General features: G+C 45.2%; 1 protein-coding gene across 1 annotated transcript in view; it reads left to right on the top strand.

The window, feature by feature from the left end:
• Nucleotides 1-15,989, top strand: part of Myo5b (myosin VB) — a 302,464-nt gene that overhangs the window by 212,838 nt on the left and 73,637 nt on the right. Inside the window, exons 15-17 of the mRNA XM_028776757.1 lie at nt 8,490-8,645; nt 9,306-9,403; nt 13,995-14,081. Of these exons, the coding sequence (XP_028632590.1) occupies nt 8,490-8,645; nt 9,306-9,403; nt 13,995-14,081 (341 nt within the window). The remainder of the gene's footprint in view (nt 1-8,489; nt 8,646-9,305; nt 9,404-13,994; nt 14,082-15,989) is intronic.

Here is a 15,989-nt window from a genome sequence, read left to right as displayed (position 1 = left end):
TGCCCACATTTGGGGTATACCTGCCCACATTTGGGGTATACCTGCCCTCATCAGTCAAGGTGGTCAGAACATCTGAGTTGTTTCCCCACCCAAGTGATTCAACTTTGTGGCAAGTTGACATTAAAGCCAACCATCTCAATTTGCTTTTTAGAATTCATTATTTTTAAGTGTCAAATTCCATAGTAGCTTATTGAGACAGTGCATTATGGCACACCTGTTCCTTGCTATGGTTAGCGTCCTCTACGCTGGCTCTGGCTGTTGGAAAATGTGCCTGAGAATAAGCAGACTAAAACTCCAGTTGATAAACAGTGTGTTCCATTTTCCAAAGCTGGACTGAAACTCTCAAGGCCCACTAAGTGACCACTTAAAATCCTTTTTATTTAAATGAAGATTTGCCGCCCTTCACCAAAGTGTAATGATAACCTTGTAAAAGAATTGGCTGAAAAGGAAGTGCATTTTGTTAAGCTTGCAGCAGGTCCTAAGGAAGAGCCAGCCTGGATCTGCTCTACTGTGTCCTTTTTCCATGTCACATGTCTTGTTTGAAAGGAAATCTCCATTGTATTCTTAAAAACATCACTGAATAGGTGTGGTTTCCAAGGAAACAGTGTGCATCCAGCTGTAATTGAAATCTTCTTAAACTGTCAAACAGCCTTTAAAAGGTGTTTTCCTACTTCTCTTAATCCCTTTGCAAACAGATTTTCCCCTGGGTCTTTAAACTCTCTATCTAGGCTTGAATAGCAGAAGTTAGAGAAGCCAGTACCTATGGGGACATTTCACATAAATTGCAAACAGGATTAGCGATGTGTTTGGTTTGTCTGAAGTGTTACTGTGACTGCTGTGAGTTAGAAGGGAGCAGTATTACTGTGGAAATGCCCGGGAGGACACGCTTTGGTGGGAAATACCCGGGAGGACACGCTTTGGTGGCTGCCTTAGGGTGAACTGAAGGATTTCTATCCCTGGTCAGCGAGCTTACACAGCAGGCTCTCAGAGTTGGAGTTTCTTCTTGGCCTTGTCCAACAGTGTGGATAATTTGTCCTTTGAGTCCCTTGTCAAGTTGTGATTTTGGTTGTGACTTCAAGTTTGCTTGTATTTAGGGAATTCCCAAGTCAAGGTCCTTCCTATCCCAGCCCTCTTGGTGGGTGGGTGAATAGAGGTGGTGGGCGTTTTCTGCCTGGCTCTTTTGCTGTGGCCTGCAATGCGGGATTTTGTAATTATACCTCTTAGCCTCTAAGTCTCATGATCAACCTAGGTCTTTCTATATGACCACCGAGTCACTAAGCCAAATTCTGCACATAGGAAGCCTACTGCTCCATCTCCCTAGACGCAGTCTTAATACAGGGACCTGCAATTAAAACACAGCTTTGAAAACAAAACCCAAATTCTTCAGATGATAAATGGTGTTAACATATTCAAATATCTCTTAGATAGTTGGTATCTTTTGATAAGCAAAAAGGGCTGAAAGTGTAAAATAACTATTTTCCAGTCTGATTTCTAAATCCTTCATGAAATGTTTGATACCTATTCCCAACCCTGAGACCTAAAAATTTTTTTCACAGAAGCTGTTAATGACTTCTGCTGATTAGATCCCTCATACAGTATAATTATGCAGATTGGGAACACTCACCAATGCTACAAAGACCTTATTTCCCTGTAGAGGTTCTTGAGCACTGATCTACCCTTGCTTGGGTATGCCTGGGCACTCTGGTAGAATCGTAGGAGGCCTGGGACTAGCAGTCCCTTGCCTGCAATCCCTTCTGTCCCTGATATCCCTACATGCTCAACAAATCATGACAGTTTCCTGCCGCCCACAAGCCCTTAAGCAAGGGGCTTCTGGGTAAGGTTTACATTCAGAAGAAACTCTGACTGTTGGAGAAATCCACTTGAATTATAGTTCACAAAAGAGCCAAAGGAGGGTAACCACATGTGGATTCATGCAGGGAGGATTCAGGCATTGAACTACCGACAGAACTTGACCCTTGAATGAGACAGGACATGATACTTACCCTCAGTTTCTGAAGTGAGCATGTGAGGGTGTTTTCTGCCATGTTGAGTTTAGAGCTTCCTTGGCATTGGAGAGAGAGGAAGATACAGAACAGATAGTCGGAAATGGGGATCATGGTGAGGGGAAGGGATCCAGACTGGAAAGGCAAGGTTGAAGAATAGAAGTGTCAGGCATAAAGGAGTCTGTGCAGGGGATGAGTACTAGAGAACTCATCTGGGGATCAGGCAGACAACAGTACAGAGGAGGGAGGGGCCAGAAGCCGGCCAGTGGAAAGTACTGGAGAACTGAAAAGCAACAAAGGTTAGCAGGAAATGGAGCTGCCATGTCTCAGAGAAGACATCCAAAAAGAAGGCCTGGATCAGTTGATGGAAGCTATCAGAGAGGATGGGAACCCACACTACATGTAACCCTCTGGGCTTTACAAGGAGGGCTCCAGATGGTCTCTGGAGATTCATTCAGCAACATGAGAGGAGGCTCAATGAAATCTCCTGAGGCTGGTCTGAATCTGTGTGTGTGTGTGTGCGCAGGGGAGGGTGGGGGTATGGGGGTATAGAGAGAGTCAGCATCTGTCTGTGGACACCAAGATGGCTATGGTGTAGAGCAAGAGGCAGGACGAAGAGCTAAATGAGGAGAAACCAAACCAGCAGCAGAGGGACTTAGTAAGCAGTGGACAGGGACAGGTTGAAATGAGATGATCAGAGCCCAGGCCAGAGACTGATTAGAGGGATTGTGTCAGGCTTTACCTTACAAACCAAATAAGGGAAGGAAAGAGGCCACACAACCAAGGACTACCCAGAGGCTTTCTGTCAGATCCTACTCCTTCTAAGACATCTGCAAGATTAGAGGCTCTGCTGGTCTTGGCTTCACAAGCACCTAGAACAGGTACAGCACCTCCTTGGCTACTTTGGAGCTGAGCTGCAGGCAATGATAATTTCTGAAACAGCTCAGGGAGCTGCCATTCTGTGGGTGGTGCATTTTGATGAATAGGCTCTCCAGCTGCCTGGTTTTAGTTTTTTTTTTTTTTTCCTTCATTTACTAGCTCTGTGGTCTTGGTCCCTAAGCCTCAGGTTTCCTCACTTATAGAATGTTAGACCACATGGTTCTGGGGCAGCTTGAATGTGTCCAGGCTTGCCCAGTGCAATCTAAGTATGGTTTCCAGCCCGTTCTGTTTTGTTCCCTTATGTTATTGTCTTACTGTTGGAATTAAAAGTAAAAATCCTTCACCAAGTTGATCCCTCTTGTTTCCCTCTCGAATACAGTGTGCCTGTACTAGCTTTATGTTCTTAATAGTTCCTGGATGTTCCAAGTTCCATCTTTCCAGGAACTTCCCCTTGACATGGTTTTCTACCTATCACACATCCTATTTGCCCAAATATGGCAACGTGGGCATTCCTAGTCAGGCGAACCCAGGTTGTATAAAGAAAGCAAGCCAGTAAGTAAGCAGCGCTCCTCTGTGTCCTTTACTTCAGTTCCTGCCCCCATGTTAATGCCCTGGCTTCCCTGATGACAGACTGGAACCCACAAGCTCTATCAAACCCTCTCCCCTAGAACTGCTTCTGATCATGTTTATCACAGCAACAGAAAGCAAACTAGAACACTCCCTGAGAGAATCCCTTCCTGACGTCCTCACCCCAGAGCTCTGATTTAGTCAGCTTTGTTGCTTTCTCGATTCCTTAGGACATCTTCTTGTCATAAGTCTTTCAATCCTGTGGGTAATTGATAAGTCTTTGCCTTCCTTGACAGACCATGCACTCCTCAGTGTGTTTCTGTTTCTGTGTTTCTGGTTTGCTATTGTATTACCGGCCCCTAGCACAACACCAGTTGGATATCTGGGATCAGGAGGGATTGGTTTCATTTCTATGGTATCATACAGAATTGAATGCCTAGGAAAAGAAACACCACTATGATACTGACATTCAAATATATTTCCCAGTCAGCTAGGTCCTTTCTCCTCTAAAAAAGAAAAATCATATTTATCATTTTGAGATGCCATACATGAAGAGAATTCACTACAAAGAGACAGAATTGCCATCTTCTGGCAGTTAAAACTTAGAACCACTATAATTATGTCACCAGAGGACCATAAAAGCCAACTGCTTGACAATACTGTCCTCAGTATCCTTAGTAGGGACTGGGGTCTCCTTATTTCCTATTTTGTAAATATTCAGATCAGCATATTTTAGATAAGATTACCCTTCCAGGCCCTGGTCCAGGATTTGGAGTGTTTTGCTCATGAATTTGATCATTCTCTAGTGTTTATTGTCACACAGCCATGAAGCAGCCAGAAGACTGTTCTTGAACTACTCACAAGACAAGATCTTTGATTTTACATTATTGGTTTATATATTTATTCATTTTATCTTTTGTTATGCTGGTGATCAAACCCAGGGTCTCCTGTGTGCTACACAAACTCGATATCTAACCCCAGGCCAGATTGGAAAGTGTATTTAGACTTCCTAGGCTAGTGAACTCTAAAGTTAATTGGTATGTAAACCCCTATGCCAAAACCCTGAAAGTTAAGGTGCTTCTCATGGCTGGTTCTATGAGAAATGAAGGGTGTAAGGAAAGAACAAGCAGGCATGTTGATTCTAACAGACAGAGAGAGAGAGAGAGAGAGAGAGAGAGAGAGAGAGAGAGAGAGAGAATGCAGTTTTGTTACTTATAACCTAGAGTTGCTGGCTGCCATGCAGTATAAAACACTTATATGTGTTTAGAGTACTCTTGACTCTAGACTTTAAAATGTGAACTTATAATACCTCAGGCTAAAGTAGTTGTTTATATTCTTTGTTTTAGCTTAAAGTCTTTGGTATAAGAGAAAAGCTTTGGGTACTGGTTTAAAACATCAGTTATCACAATCTTGTATTTGTGGGTGGGTACACCTGTGGTGATCCTCTCAGAAGTTCGTGCATATGACCAGGCCAATGACTGGTGAAAATCAGTACTTTACTCTTTAGAACTTACCACCATTTCATTACTATGCAGCGAACACCAGAGGTCATCGCACTGGATTAGGGCATGCTTGCTGAGCAGTGTATGATTCCCCCCGTGTAGTGGACATACACCAGCTTCCGCCCAGTCATCTTATGTGACTCTGAGTATGGTTGAGTCGCAAGAAGCCCTCAGGGGATGGGATGGTCAATGACTTGTGTTGTATGCTTCCACCACTCAGCATGGTTACCTATCAGGGCTGAGCCACTTCTGACTGACCTATATCACCTGATTCCCACACCCAAGTTCAGAGGACAGCTCTAGTGTGCCATTTCCACCTACTCACGTTGAGGTGTCACATTATGGCTGTATTGTCAGGTGTCTGTGATAACCAGGAGTTGAGATGATATAGGGCCTCTTGCAGATTGCAATGGAAAGTCTAGAGATGTTGTCTAATCCCCACAGGTTTCTAGGACTGTGTTGTGGTTAATATTGATTCTCAACTTGACAGGATCTAGAATTACCAAACAGACAAGCTCTTGGGCATGCTGGCAAGTGATGATCTTGATTAAGTTAGCCTCTGGACATGCTGGCAAGGAATGCCCATGGAGATTTGGTTCATTGAGGTGGAGAGACCCATGCTCACTAGGTTTGGATCCTGGACTGAATAAAAAGAATAATTCTACCTGAGTAGCCTCTTGACTGTAAATGTAACATGCCCACCTACCTCAAGCCCTGCCTCTGATGGTGACTTCCCCACCATGAAGAACTAATCCCTTAAGCTGTGAGCCTGGAGGAATGTTTCTCTTGTGGAGTTGCTGTGTCAGGATACTTTATCATAGCAACAGGAAGAGAAATGAATGCAGACTCTGTAAACACAACACATACATGTAACGTACTAATGGAGTGTGCTGTTAAATTGTCACTTCCTCAGCTATTGACATGACAGCCTACTTATGTCCTCTAAGTGCCTAATGAATACTTGCTAGCCTGAGACTGCAGTCCTGGAAGGTCTGGGACATGGGTTGCAGAATGTTATCAGAGCATGAGCTGCTGTCACTGCCATGTAGGACCTGTAGCCTGATGCAAAGACACTGCTGTAGAACAGGCCTTGCCCTCTTCTCCTAAGTTTCCCTCTTTGAGTTCAGGGGATGTTACTAGTGGGAGGACTGTTCTCACTGGTGCCCTCTATAATGTTTAATTCAGATTACAATAGCATTAAGGACGCAAGCTCTGCTTGTGCATTCAGGGACCAAGACTCTAGCATGGGCTCAGCCTTTGCCTGGTAGCCCTAAGAGGGCTTATGCCAGCTACTGTGTTTCATGGGGGTGGGAACAAAGGTCTGGTAGGTCCTCTCTTTATGGATTTCCATTGACTCATATGGTTAATGACAGATATAAGATTCCGTGCTGCTGTATATAAAAAGAAAAATGACTCCTTGGTGCATTAGTCAAGTCGTCATGGCTGAGACAAAACACTGAACAAGATAACTGAGGGCAGGAAAACTTTATTTTGGCTCCTGGTTTTGAGGTGTTAGTCTATCATGGTGGAATGAGATTAACTTCTTCCTTCTTCCCTTTTATTCCATCCAGACCCAGCCTAGGGGATGGTGCTGCCTACAATCAGGGGCGGGGGCTCATCTCCTCTCCGTTACCCATATGTGTTGGGTATCTTTGCATACCTAGAAGATGATGTATTAAACTTGAAAGTGTATCCAATTCACATTCACTATCAAGATTGATTATCACACTAAACATCTGAACTTTTGTTACATCCCTTTGTCATGAGGATATGAATTCTATGAAATAATGGGTTTCATTGTAACCTTTCATGTACATGTATAATAATCTCTGTTTATGTTTGCTCCAATTATTCTCACTTATCCCCTTCCTCCCTTTCCCTTCCTTTTCCTGAACAGCCTCTTCTATGTTTGTATTCTCCTTTCTAGAACCCAGGCGTGACATGAAACATGATATATCTACCTGCATTTCACAGTTTTTGCTGGTTTTGCGTGTGTAACTGAATAATATACTTAGACAATGTCTCCGTGGTAGGCATCTTCTGTGTGGTTACATGGGAAATATCATATCACCTTTATCTCTGTGTTGGGAGCAGGGAGGACACAGTGGGCTTAGCAAAAACTGGGCTCTAGGCCCATCACAGGCCAAGATGTGCTATAAACTGGATCCATGGGATGTAGATTAGGAGTGGGTATAACATGTTGGGAAAGAGTACACAGGACTCGGGGCTGGTCCTAAAAAGACAGGCTTTAAGACATGTAGAGGAATTGAAGGGTGGGGTATTTGAAGTAAGATAAGCAAAGGTGGAATAGAAATGTGATGCTTAACATCAGGAAGAGCCAGGAGAACAACTCAATGGCTGTACCACATGTATGGAAAGGGATAGGATCAGACATGTTTGCCTGGGGCGTCCAGATATGGTAGAGGAGGAGACTCATGCATGTACGTGAGGTCTGAAGGAAGAGAGTGCAGAATGGATCAGAGGAACCTAGAGTCTGAGGCACACACCCTCCTTTAGTGTTTTTTTCTATTGAAATTCAGTGTGCCAAGGTTGACAAAGGAGCCATCCAGACTCATTTTCCTCTGCGCTGTCAGGGGCGTGTCAGAGACCTCATAGTGCTAGTCCAGCACTGATTTGCTCAGGGAATGAGGGCAGATGTGTCCTCATCAGACCGAGAGTCTTGATGGACAAACTCTCCGTGTCATTAGCACCCTGTCACACTAACACAGAGACCACTAACAGAGTCCTTATGTCAATCTTGGATACTAGATGCAGTCTTACCCCACTGTACTAATGGAAAACCCAGGACTCAAGGGAGTCAGATAATCTTACAAGATCCCAAGTAAGTGTTAGAAAGCAATCAGCTGTAGATGTAGTTCTGTGACTGTCTATCTCTGCCTCCTAGTACACCCCGAGGAACTGAAACCATGCCTGCCTTTGTAGAGGAACACTTAATCACCCTGCTGGACTTTTAAACACTGGAGTATCACTCACCCCATGCCACAATGCCCACCCTTTGAAGTGTTAAACTTGGGCTTTTTAGTGAGATAACCAAGTTGTGCAACCATGCTACACGCTCGAGAATATTATCATTCTTCAAAATTGAAAAACCGCACAACTTAGCTGACATTACTGTCCCTCCTGGACAGCCATAGGGTGCTCTCTGTTGTCTAGACGGTTCACGTCAGCTAAACAGACTCCCATGCTCTGTGTTCTTTCATATGTGGGTTTTACCACTTACTATAGTGTTTTCAACACTCGTCTGTGCTATGTTAGCATGTGAGGACTCTGTCCCTTTATATTGTTTAATAATATTCCATCATACCTATATACCACTCTTTATCCATCACATGATGTCACTTGAGTCTAATTACTTTATAGCCTTTATGAATAATGATGCTATGAACATGAGAACACAAAGTTTTGTGTGGATGTGTATTTTCATTTCTCAGAAATATTCTGTTTTTGAAGAATATTAACAACATTAAACTCTAAGAGATATTACCCTTTATACCTTTCTTGCTGTGATTCTGTCTAGTTCCCACTAGTGGCTGATTTGTTCCATGATGACAAGGACTCTGTTCCTGCCACCAACACAGCTAAGAGTCGATCATCCTCAAAGATCAACATTCGCTCTTCCAGACCCCTCATGAAGGTCCCCAACAAGGAGCACAAGAAATCCGTGGGCTACCAGGTCAGTCCTAGTCTCAGGCCTGTGGCATGTGCAGCAGGGCTGGCTTGGAGGGGACTTTACAAAAGACGAGGTTAAATACAGGGCCCCAGTGAAGGTGTTAGGATGGTGCGGGGGGAGGAAGGTTAAATAAGCCCAGGGAACATCTAACTAAAGTGCTTGGTCTCCAGTATGCCACCAAGGAGAAGGATCTTGTAGTCCCATCTGCTTTACTTCCTGTGGATTTGCTAATTTGGGACATTTCATACAAACTTCATCGTTTCTGAGATGTTTAGGTGCAGACGTTACAGCTGTGTTCCCCACGTTCGGGGCTATCAGGCCGCTAGCACACAGCAGGTCGATCTCTCATCTCTTAGCACTCACAGTTCACCTCATTGATTCTAACAATGGGAGTTAGGCATACTATGGAGTAGCCTTTCCCTGTTTACTTTGAAGACCCCAACTATGGAAGAGCCCTACTATTTCTTCATAACAAGTTAGGGATGTCATCTAGAATCTAACCCTGGTCACTGAATGTCTTTCTGTCCCCATCTTTCTGAGTTAACCATAGTAATAGCAGTGATTTCTGATGTCACCACAAGCAGTCACCAGTGTGTTAAAGTTTCTTCACTGTGCATTCAACAGAATATTAAAAATAACTGAGGTCTGGCTTTCCCCCTGCAGTTCCGCACTTCCCTAAACCTGCTTATGGAGACCCTGAATGCCACAACGCCACACTATGTTCGATGCATCAAGCCCAATGATGAAAAGCTCCCCTTCCAGTAAGTGCCATCTGGGTGGAGCCACACCAGCCTCCTTATCCAGCCTCAGGAATCAGCAGGGACGGGGAGGGCTCAGACTGCTGGACTCTGCAGAGTCATATACTGGCCTGTCAGTCACTTCTAAAGTGGGCTGTGGCTGAACACAGCCTTCTCTAAGCACACTGCTTGCTTACTCACCTTCCTTCCTCCACTCTTCTGAGACATATAATCGTCTGTACTGCATCTGCTGACGTGTGAATAGAGCTAAGGATGAGACAAGAGGCTGGAGTAGGAGTGGGAGGAGGGATGTAGCAAATCAATAGTTTATGTCAACATATACAGTGATAAATATGAATAGTTGTATGTGCATATATATACATATATACATATATACATATATGCATACATATATACATACATATATGCATATATATACATACACATACACATACACATACACATATACATACATATACATATATATATGGAGGCCAGAAAATCAATCTTGGTTATCATTCCTCAAGTACTACCACACGGTCTTTTAAGGTAGAGTCTTTCAGCTGGCTTGGGGCTTGTAAAATGGTAATTAACCCAACAAAGAAAGTGAAGGATTAGCTTGGAACCAACTAACTCTGATTCTGGCTACATTTGGGCTCTCTCATGGTCTTGGGCTCTCTCATGGTCTCGGGCTCTCTCTTGGTCTGCCTCTCTTATTCCATCTTATTCCCATTCTTTCTCTTTCCCCCTTTTTAATCCTACTCCCTTCACCCTCAACTCTGTGTGTGTGTGTGTGTGTGTGTGTGTGTGTCTCTCGGGGGCAGGGGATGCTAGGCCTTGCAGAATCCCTGATATCTGCTGAGTACCAGCCTCTGATGAATGAACCCCCAGGGCCACAATTGACTGGAGTGGAACAGGGAACAAGTGCTACCTCGATTCTCCCAGGACCTGGGTGCTGTCTTGTCCCCCAGGCTAAACAGCAAGGTTGATTTTCTGGCCTCTGCATGCACAATACATATATTTATGCACATACAACTATTCATGTTTATAACTGTATATGTTGACATAAACTATTGCTATGTTACATCCCTCCTCCTGTTTCTACTTCTAGCCTCTGTCTCATCCTTAGTACTATTCACATGTGGGTCAGGTAGTATTTTGTTATATAAGATTGTCATGTACATTATAGCATAGTTAGAAGCATCACTGGCCTCTATTTGTCACATGCTAATAGCATCTCCATCATTGTGACAACCCACATTTTTAAGTGTTCCCTAGGGGGCAGAATAGCCTCATAAAGAGCCCTTGTCTTATATACTTTTTATAGCACTTCTCATATAAAAGTATTTTCTCTTTACCTTTAGTCAAGAAACATCTGTATTATTTCTTCTTTATTAGACACTTGTCTATGATAGGTGGGGCAGCATTAAGATATGCCACGACCCTCTGGCCTTGCTTAAGGAGCTGTATGTCACATATAAATGACACTGTCACAAAAGTGACCATCAACAGTTCTATGGAAATATTATGGGCATAGGGATGTCACGATGTCTCAGTTAGTAAAACCACATGCCCCAAGCCTGATGGCCTGTGGTCAGTCCCTTGTACCCCACTAAGTAGAATAAGAGAATTTACTTGGGAAAATACTGTGGAGACAGGCAAGAAAGTGATGAAGTGAACCTCCTCTCCCTGGGAGGAAGTGGCGGGGTGAGTGTCAATCTGGTCTTCCTTGGCAGAGGTGAGGCTAGCTGACTGATTGGTCTCAGGGTCTTTTGCTGACAGTAGAGATGTTGTGGAGCCTGAGGAAGCTCAGAGGTATGCAAGGATGAGGGAGAGGTGAGTGGAGCCACTGGAGAAGCATAGCCAGGTGTTGCAGCTGTGGGCTCCTCCCTCTGCAGCCAACAGCTCCAGGCTCTGCTGGCCCTGCACTGTTGGGAACAGGAAAGTGTAAATCTGGCTTTCAGGAGCTTAAACTTATACCTCGTAGGTTTTTTTAATATCCAGTCATGTGTTGTCTTTCACATCTAAGCCTGGTTTCACTAGAAGTCTGGTTTTCATTCCTTATCACTTCATAGTGAGGCCCATGGAGTCTCTGCTGGCACAGAGGTAAGATTAGAACACTGAACCATCTGGGCTTCCCAGTTCCCTGGACAAGGAGAGAGGACACTGTATCTTCTTTGTCCAGTCTTTGTGTTTTTCTCTTGAAAGTCCTTTTCCATCTGTGATCATCGTAGTTGTGTGTTGGGCAGATGTTCTCCACACCCACTAAAAGCTGGGGAGGGGAATGGAGCAAGAGGTCATAGCTTGCCTGACGAGCTCCCAGCTGTTAGTGGGGACCTGGGGCCCAGCCACATCCTTTCTCCTCCACACGGGGACCACAGGCAGGATGCTGCTGCTGATTGGTCTGGGACAAAGCAAGAAGGGTATGTAGTGCTGAATTCATTCACAAAAGGAGAGGGTACGGCTAAGCGAGGAATCGGCTGTCTCAGGCCGTGTAACGGTACATAAGGTAGGAGGATCTTGAATTCTAGGCCGGCCTGAGCCAAGAAGGCTCAAGAATTATTTTCTGATGGGACCAGCTCCAGGCATTGTGTGTACAGCCCAAGAGAAGACTTCCCCCACCTACAGCCTGTTCTCCCAGCATTCCATGATGCTGCCTTGGGACACTCACTCAGCAAGCTCTGGGCCACCATGCTGACCAGTCCCAGAGCTGGGGTGCATAGTTGTCGAAAGACTTGCTACAAGATGAGGCAGGAGTGCTAAAGATATGATCTGCTAAGAAAAGGAATGGCTCTTTGTAAAAAGAAATGCGGGGCTGGGTGTAGACACTCACACCATTGAGCCTAGCACTTGAGAGGCAGAGGCAAGCAGACGTCTGTGAGTTCTAGAGAGTAGCCATGGTTGTCGTGGTTGGATACAGAGGCGCCCTGGGACAAAAGTCCCACATTTCTCTAACGCTTTCTGAAAACTCAGGAGTATCCATTCCTACTGACCGACTTACAGGTAAGAGAAGCAGAGCCTGTACTCCAAAGGCCTTCCCAGGACCCTGAGTGGCCATTAAATCCTTGGAGGCTTCTTGTGGGACCAGTCAAGGATGACCACCCAGCATCCCAGAACTTGCTTCATATCAAAGAGGACAAAATCAGCCCTGGTGGCAGGGAAAGGGTTCCAGCGAGGGGCTCCATGTTGTCTTTGTCTCCTAAGCCTCTTACTGCAGAGCTTCGGTCCTTACAAGAGGGAATTAAGTTATCAAGTAACCGTTCTGATCAAGGCCATGTAAAAGTCAACGCTGCATTGTATATTATGCACAGAATATCATTAGTGACCTGAGGCCCTCTCATTTAGAGCTAGAGTGAGCAGGAAGAGAATTTGGAGAAGCCAGGTTTGGGGTACAGCAGAAAATAGGGGTGCTGCAAGCAGTATGAGGGAAGGAGGAGATAGAAACAAGAGCTGGCCTAAAGGAGTGTGTGGGGAGCCTCACACCTAGAGTCTACATGGAGTCAGAGCATACCTGCACACTGTAATAGCTTATAGTGACCATTCCCTGGGAAATGCATGGTGAAGGTAAGCAAGCCCGGTACCATTTGTCAGATGCTATGGTTTGGTGACTCTTGAGGGAGGCTTGTGTGGTAAACAGTATGAGAAAGTGAAGTGGGAAGGCCTAGGGCAGGTCACACAAGAGTAGAAAGTCTATCTCACAGAGAGACTAGCTGAGCACGGCCATCTCTAGGCTGACTCCATCATCGGAGTTCAGAATCCAGGTGGGTTGCGCAGCCATAAAAGCACTCCTGGATTGTCAGGGAGAGTGATGCAGGGCATACCAGGGGTTTGTCCTGTGTGCTCATGCAGGTCCTCAAGCTGAGGTAGTTCCCACCACTCTTCATCTTCCAGGGCAAGGCAGCTGCCTACAGCCTCATCAGTTTCTGCCAAAACCACCACGTTCTCCAAGATCCCTGACTGTGAGCCTCATGGGTCCTCGGACTTGGTTTTTTATCTCTAGAATGCAAGGAACAAAAGAAGCATAGCTACTGGCTTCAGTTGAGTCAGAAAGAAAGGGCATGTGCATCCCTCCACATGTCTCTGAGTGGGACAGTAGTCTCAACAGATTCGAAAAGTGTCTAATTCTGGGTCAATTTGGTACCTAATAGGGCTTCTGATCATGCTAATCTCCTGCTAGCTTTGCCTGGGATTTCCCTACAGCATCTTCGCTGTGGATCTTCCAGCATGTCTTGTGGTATGCCGCCACTGAGCACTGTTCCCTCCTCTGCTCTCCTTCCATCACACACAGGCCATTGGAAAGTCTGTGTGGAAGGAATTGCTCAGCGCAAGCCCTGGAGAATAGACAGGAATGAGGCTGGGAAGGTGGGCAGAACTCGGGTAGCAAGTGGGCAAAGGAAAGAGTAAGGTTAAGAACGTGCACAGTCTCCAGACCTGCAGCTTCTGAAATGGCTCTTCCGCCCTTCTGTCTGTGCTTTTCCCTGACCTAGTGTGTGGTCATCTGCAGCTTGGTGGCAGCAGGTGTCTTATACGCTGCAGGAGAGGGGTGCTTTCCTCTCATCCTCTCTTGTCCTCTTACCTCCAAGCATCCCTTCATGATGTTTTTTTAACTTGGCAGCTTCGACCCAAAGAGAGCTGTGCAGCAACTCCGAGCCTGCGGCGTGCTGGAGACCATTCGGATCAGCGCTGCGGGCTACCCATCCAGGTAACATCACCAGCAATGGCCTCCTCAAGCTGCTGCAGAGCAACCAAGGGTAGACCCATGGTAGAGCCAAGCGTGAGCTATGGTAGGTGCTGTCAGTCTGAGACAGATCCTAACAAAAGCTCCTAAGCCTTGAAGACCCTAACAGGATACTCACAGAAATAAGAATTTGAATTTGGCTTGGAAACAGAGTTAACAGGAACATGCTTTGGGGGAGCATTTCAAATTAGCATCGATCTGGGTGATGAGGTAGCTAGAGTTCTTAACCTTATCCCTCATCTTTTCCCCAATTGTATTGTGGCAAAATATGATAATGTACTATTTACTGTCTTTACTGTTTCAAGTATACAGTTCAGCAGCATTCAGTATATTCAGATGTTTATACCCACGTCTATGAGCTACCTTGGGAATTGGTTTAATCTTACAAAACCAAAGCTCTCTACCTGTTCGTGTTAGTTCGTCTTTCCTTAATGTAACAAAATACCTGAATGAACAAAATGTTCCATACAGATTAACTGCCTTCTCAAAATGCCTTCTGTTGGTCACAGTTAGCCCAAGGTTATGAAGGAAAGAGTAAGAACACAGTCCAACAAGAAGTGGAGTGTAGCTGGGGTCCCTCAGTGCCCCGAAGGCCAAGCCCAGTTGACCTAAAACATTCCCATCATGCTCGTCCCTCTTCATCAGGCCCTCATCCCTGCCTGCCTCATTTCACCCCCTCCCAGCACTGCCACTGTGGGACTAAGCTTCTAACCTGGAGCCTTAGGTAGTAAGCCATATCAGACTATAGTACAGCACACCCATCCCTGCCCACAGGCCCCGCAGCCACCCTTTCTATTTCTGTCTTTCAATTGGTCTGTTCCAGATGCTTCATCTATGTGGAATTACATAGTACTTGTCCCCTTTGTGACTGGCTTATTTTGCTTAACATTATATCCTTAAGGTTCAGTGCTGTATGTAGCATGTGATAGAATTTCCTTTTTGTGGAATGATAGAGAGACTTTACATGTTTGTTATCATGATTTGCCCATGTTGGATCTCTTTATCTTTCAACGTGAAATCAAATCTATCACAGAAAATACAACTTCTTTGAAACTTTCGTGGTGACTGGGGAGACGTTACTCAAGTATGATTACCTGAGTTCAGACACCCGGCACAAGAAGTATTACTGGGGTGGGGTTGGGGGGGCCACCAGAGACAGGCTGATATCTGGAGCTCAATGGCCATTCAAGCCGTTTAGTGAGGCCCTGGTTCAGAGACCCTGTCTCTGACTGAAATAAGAAGGTGGAGAGTAGTCAAGAAAGGCACCTAGTGTCTTTCTTCACTAATGATGGTGTGGAAACTAAATGTCTTCCATGGTCAGCTAGGCCTGGGCAGAGTACTGTGGCAGCCCTGCAGCCTGCCTGTCAGGATTCACTACTGCTCTGAGATAGCTTTCTTTAGAGGTAAAAGAAACCAGCGTGGGAGGAATGCAGGCCTCCTCCTATCTGCACCTGGAACTTTCCCCTGAAGTGGAGGGACCAGTTTTATATACTGTGGTTAATTGTCCATAAACAGCTTAACCATAAACAATTCCCACAAGTCCAGCCTGGAAGGGAAATTGCTGATAGAATCGGGGATTTGCATTTGACCTGGGAAGTGTGGGAATGGTTACTAATCTGCAGTACCCAGCCCGGTTGCTTCTTAAGGCCAAGATGGTTTAGATATTTTTTTCAGGGTAATTGCTGGAGCCCTGTGAAAGGCTTTGCAACCACAGCTTCCCTTGGAAAGCAAGAGGCAGTGTCCTGGGACCCTGTCTCATGTTTCCACCTGAAGGTCTGAATGGAAGTAGTTACAGCTACTTCTACTACACCTACTATTACTACATACATACACACACACATACACCCTACCTGCTACACACACACACACACA

This window comes from Grammomys surdaster, unplaced genomic scaffold (assembly GCF_004785775.1).
Source record: "Grammomys surdaster isolate TR1022 unplaced genomic scaffold, NIH_TR_1.0 272, whole genome shotgun sequence".
Classification (NCBI taxonomy): Eukaryota; Metazoa; Chordata; class Mammalia; order Rodentia; family Muridae; genus Grammomys; species Grammomys surdaster.
Note: the sequence above shows the minus strand (reverse complement) of the source record. Positions and strands in the feature narration are given on the sequence as shown.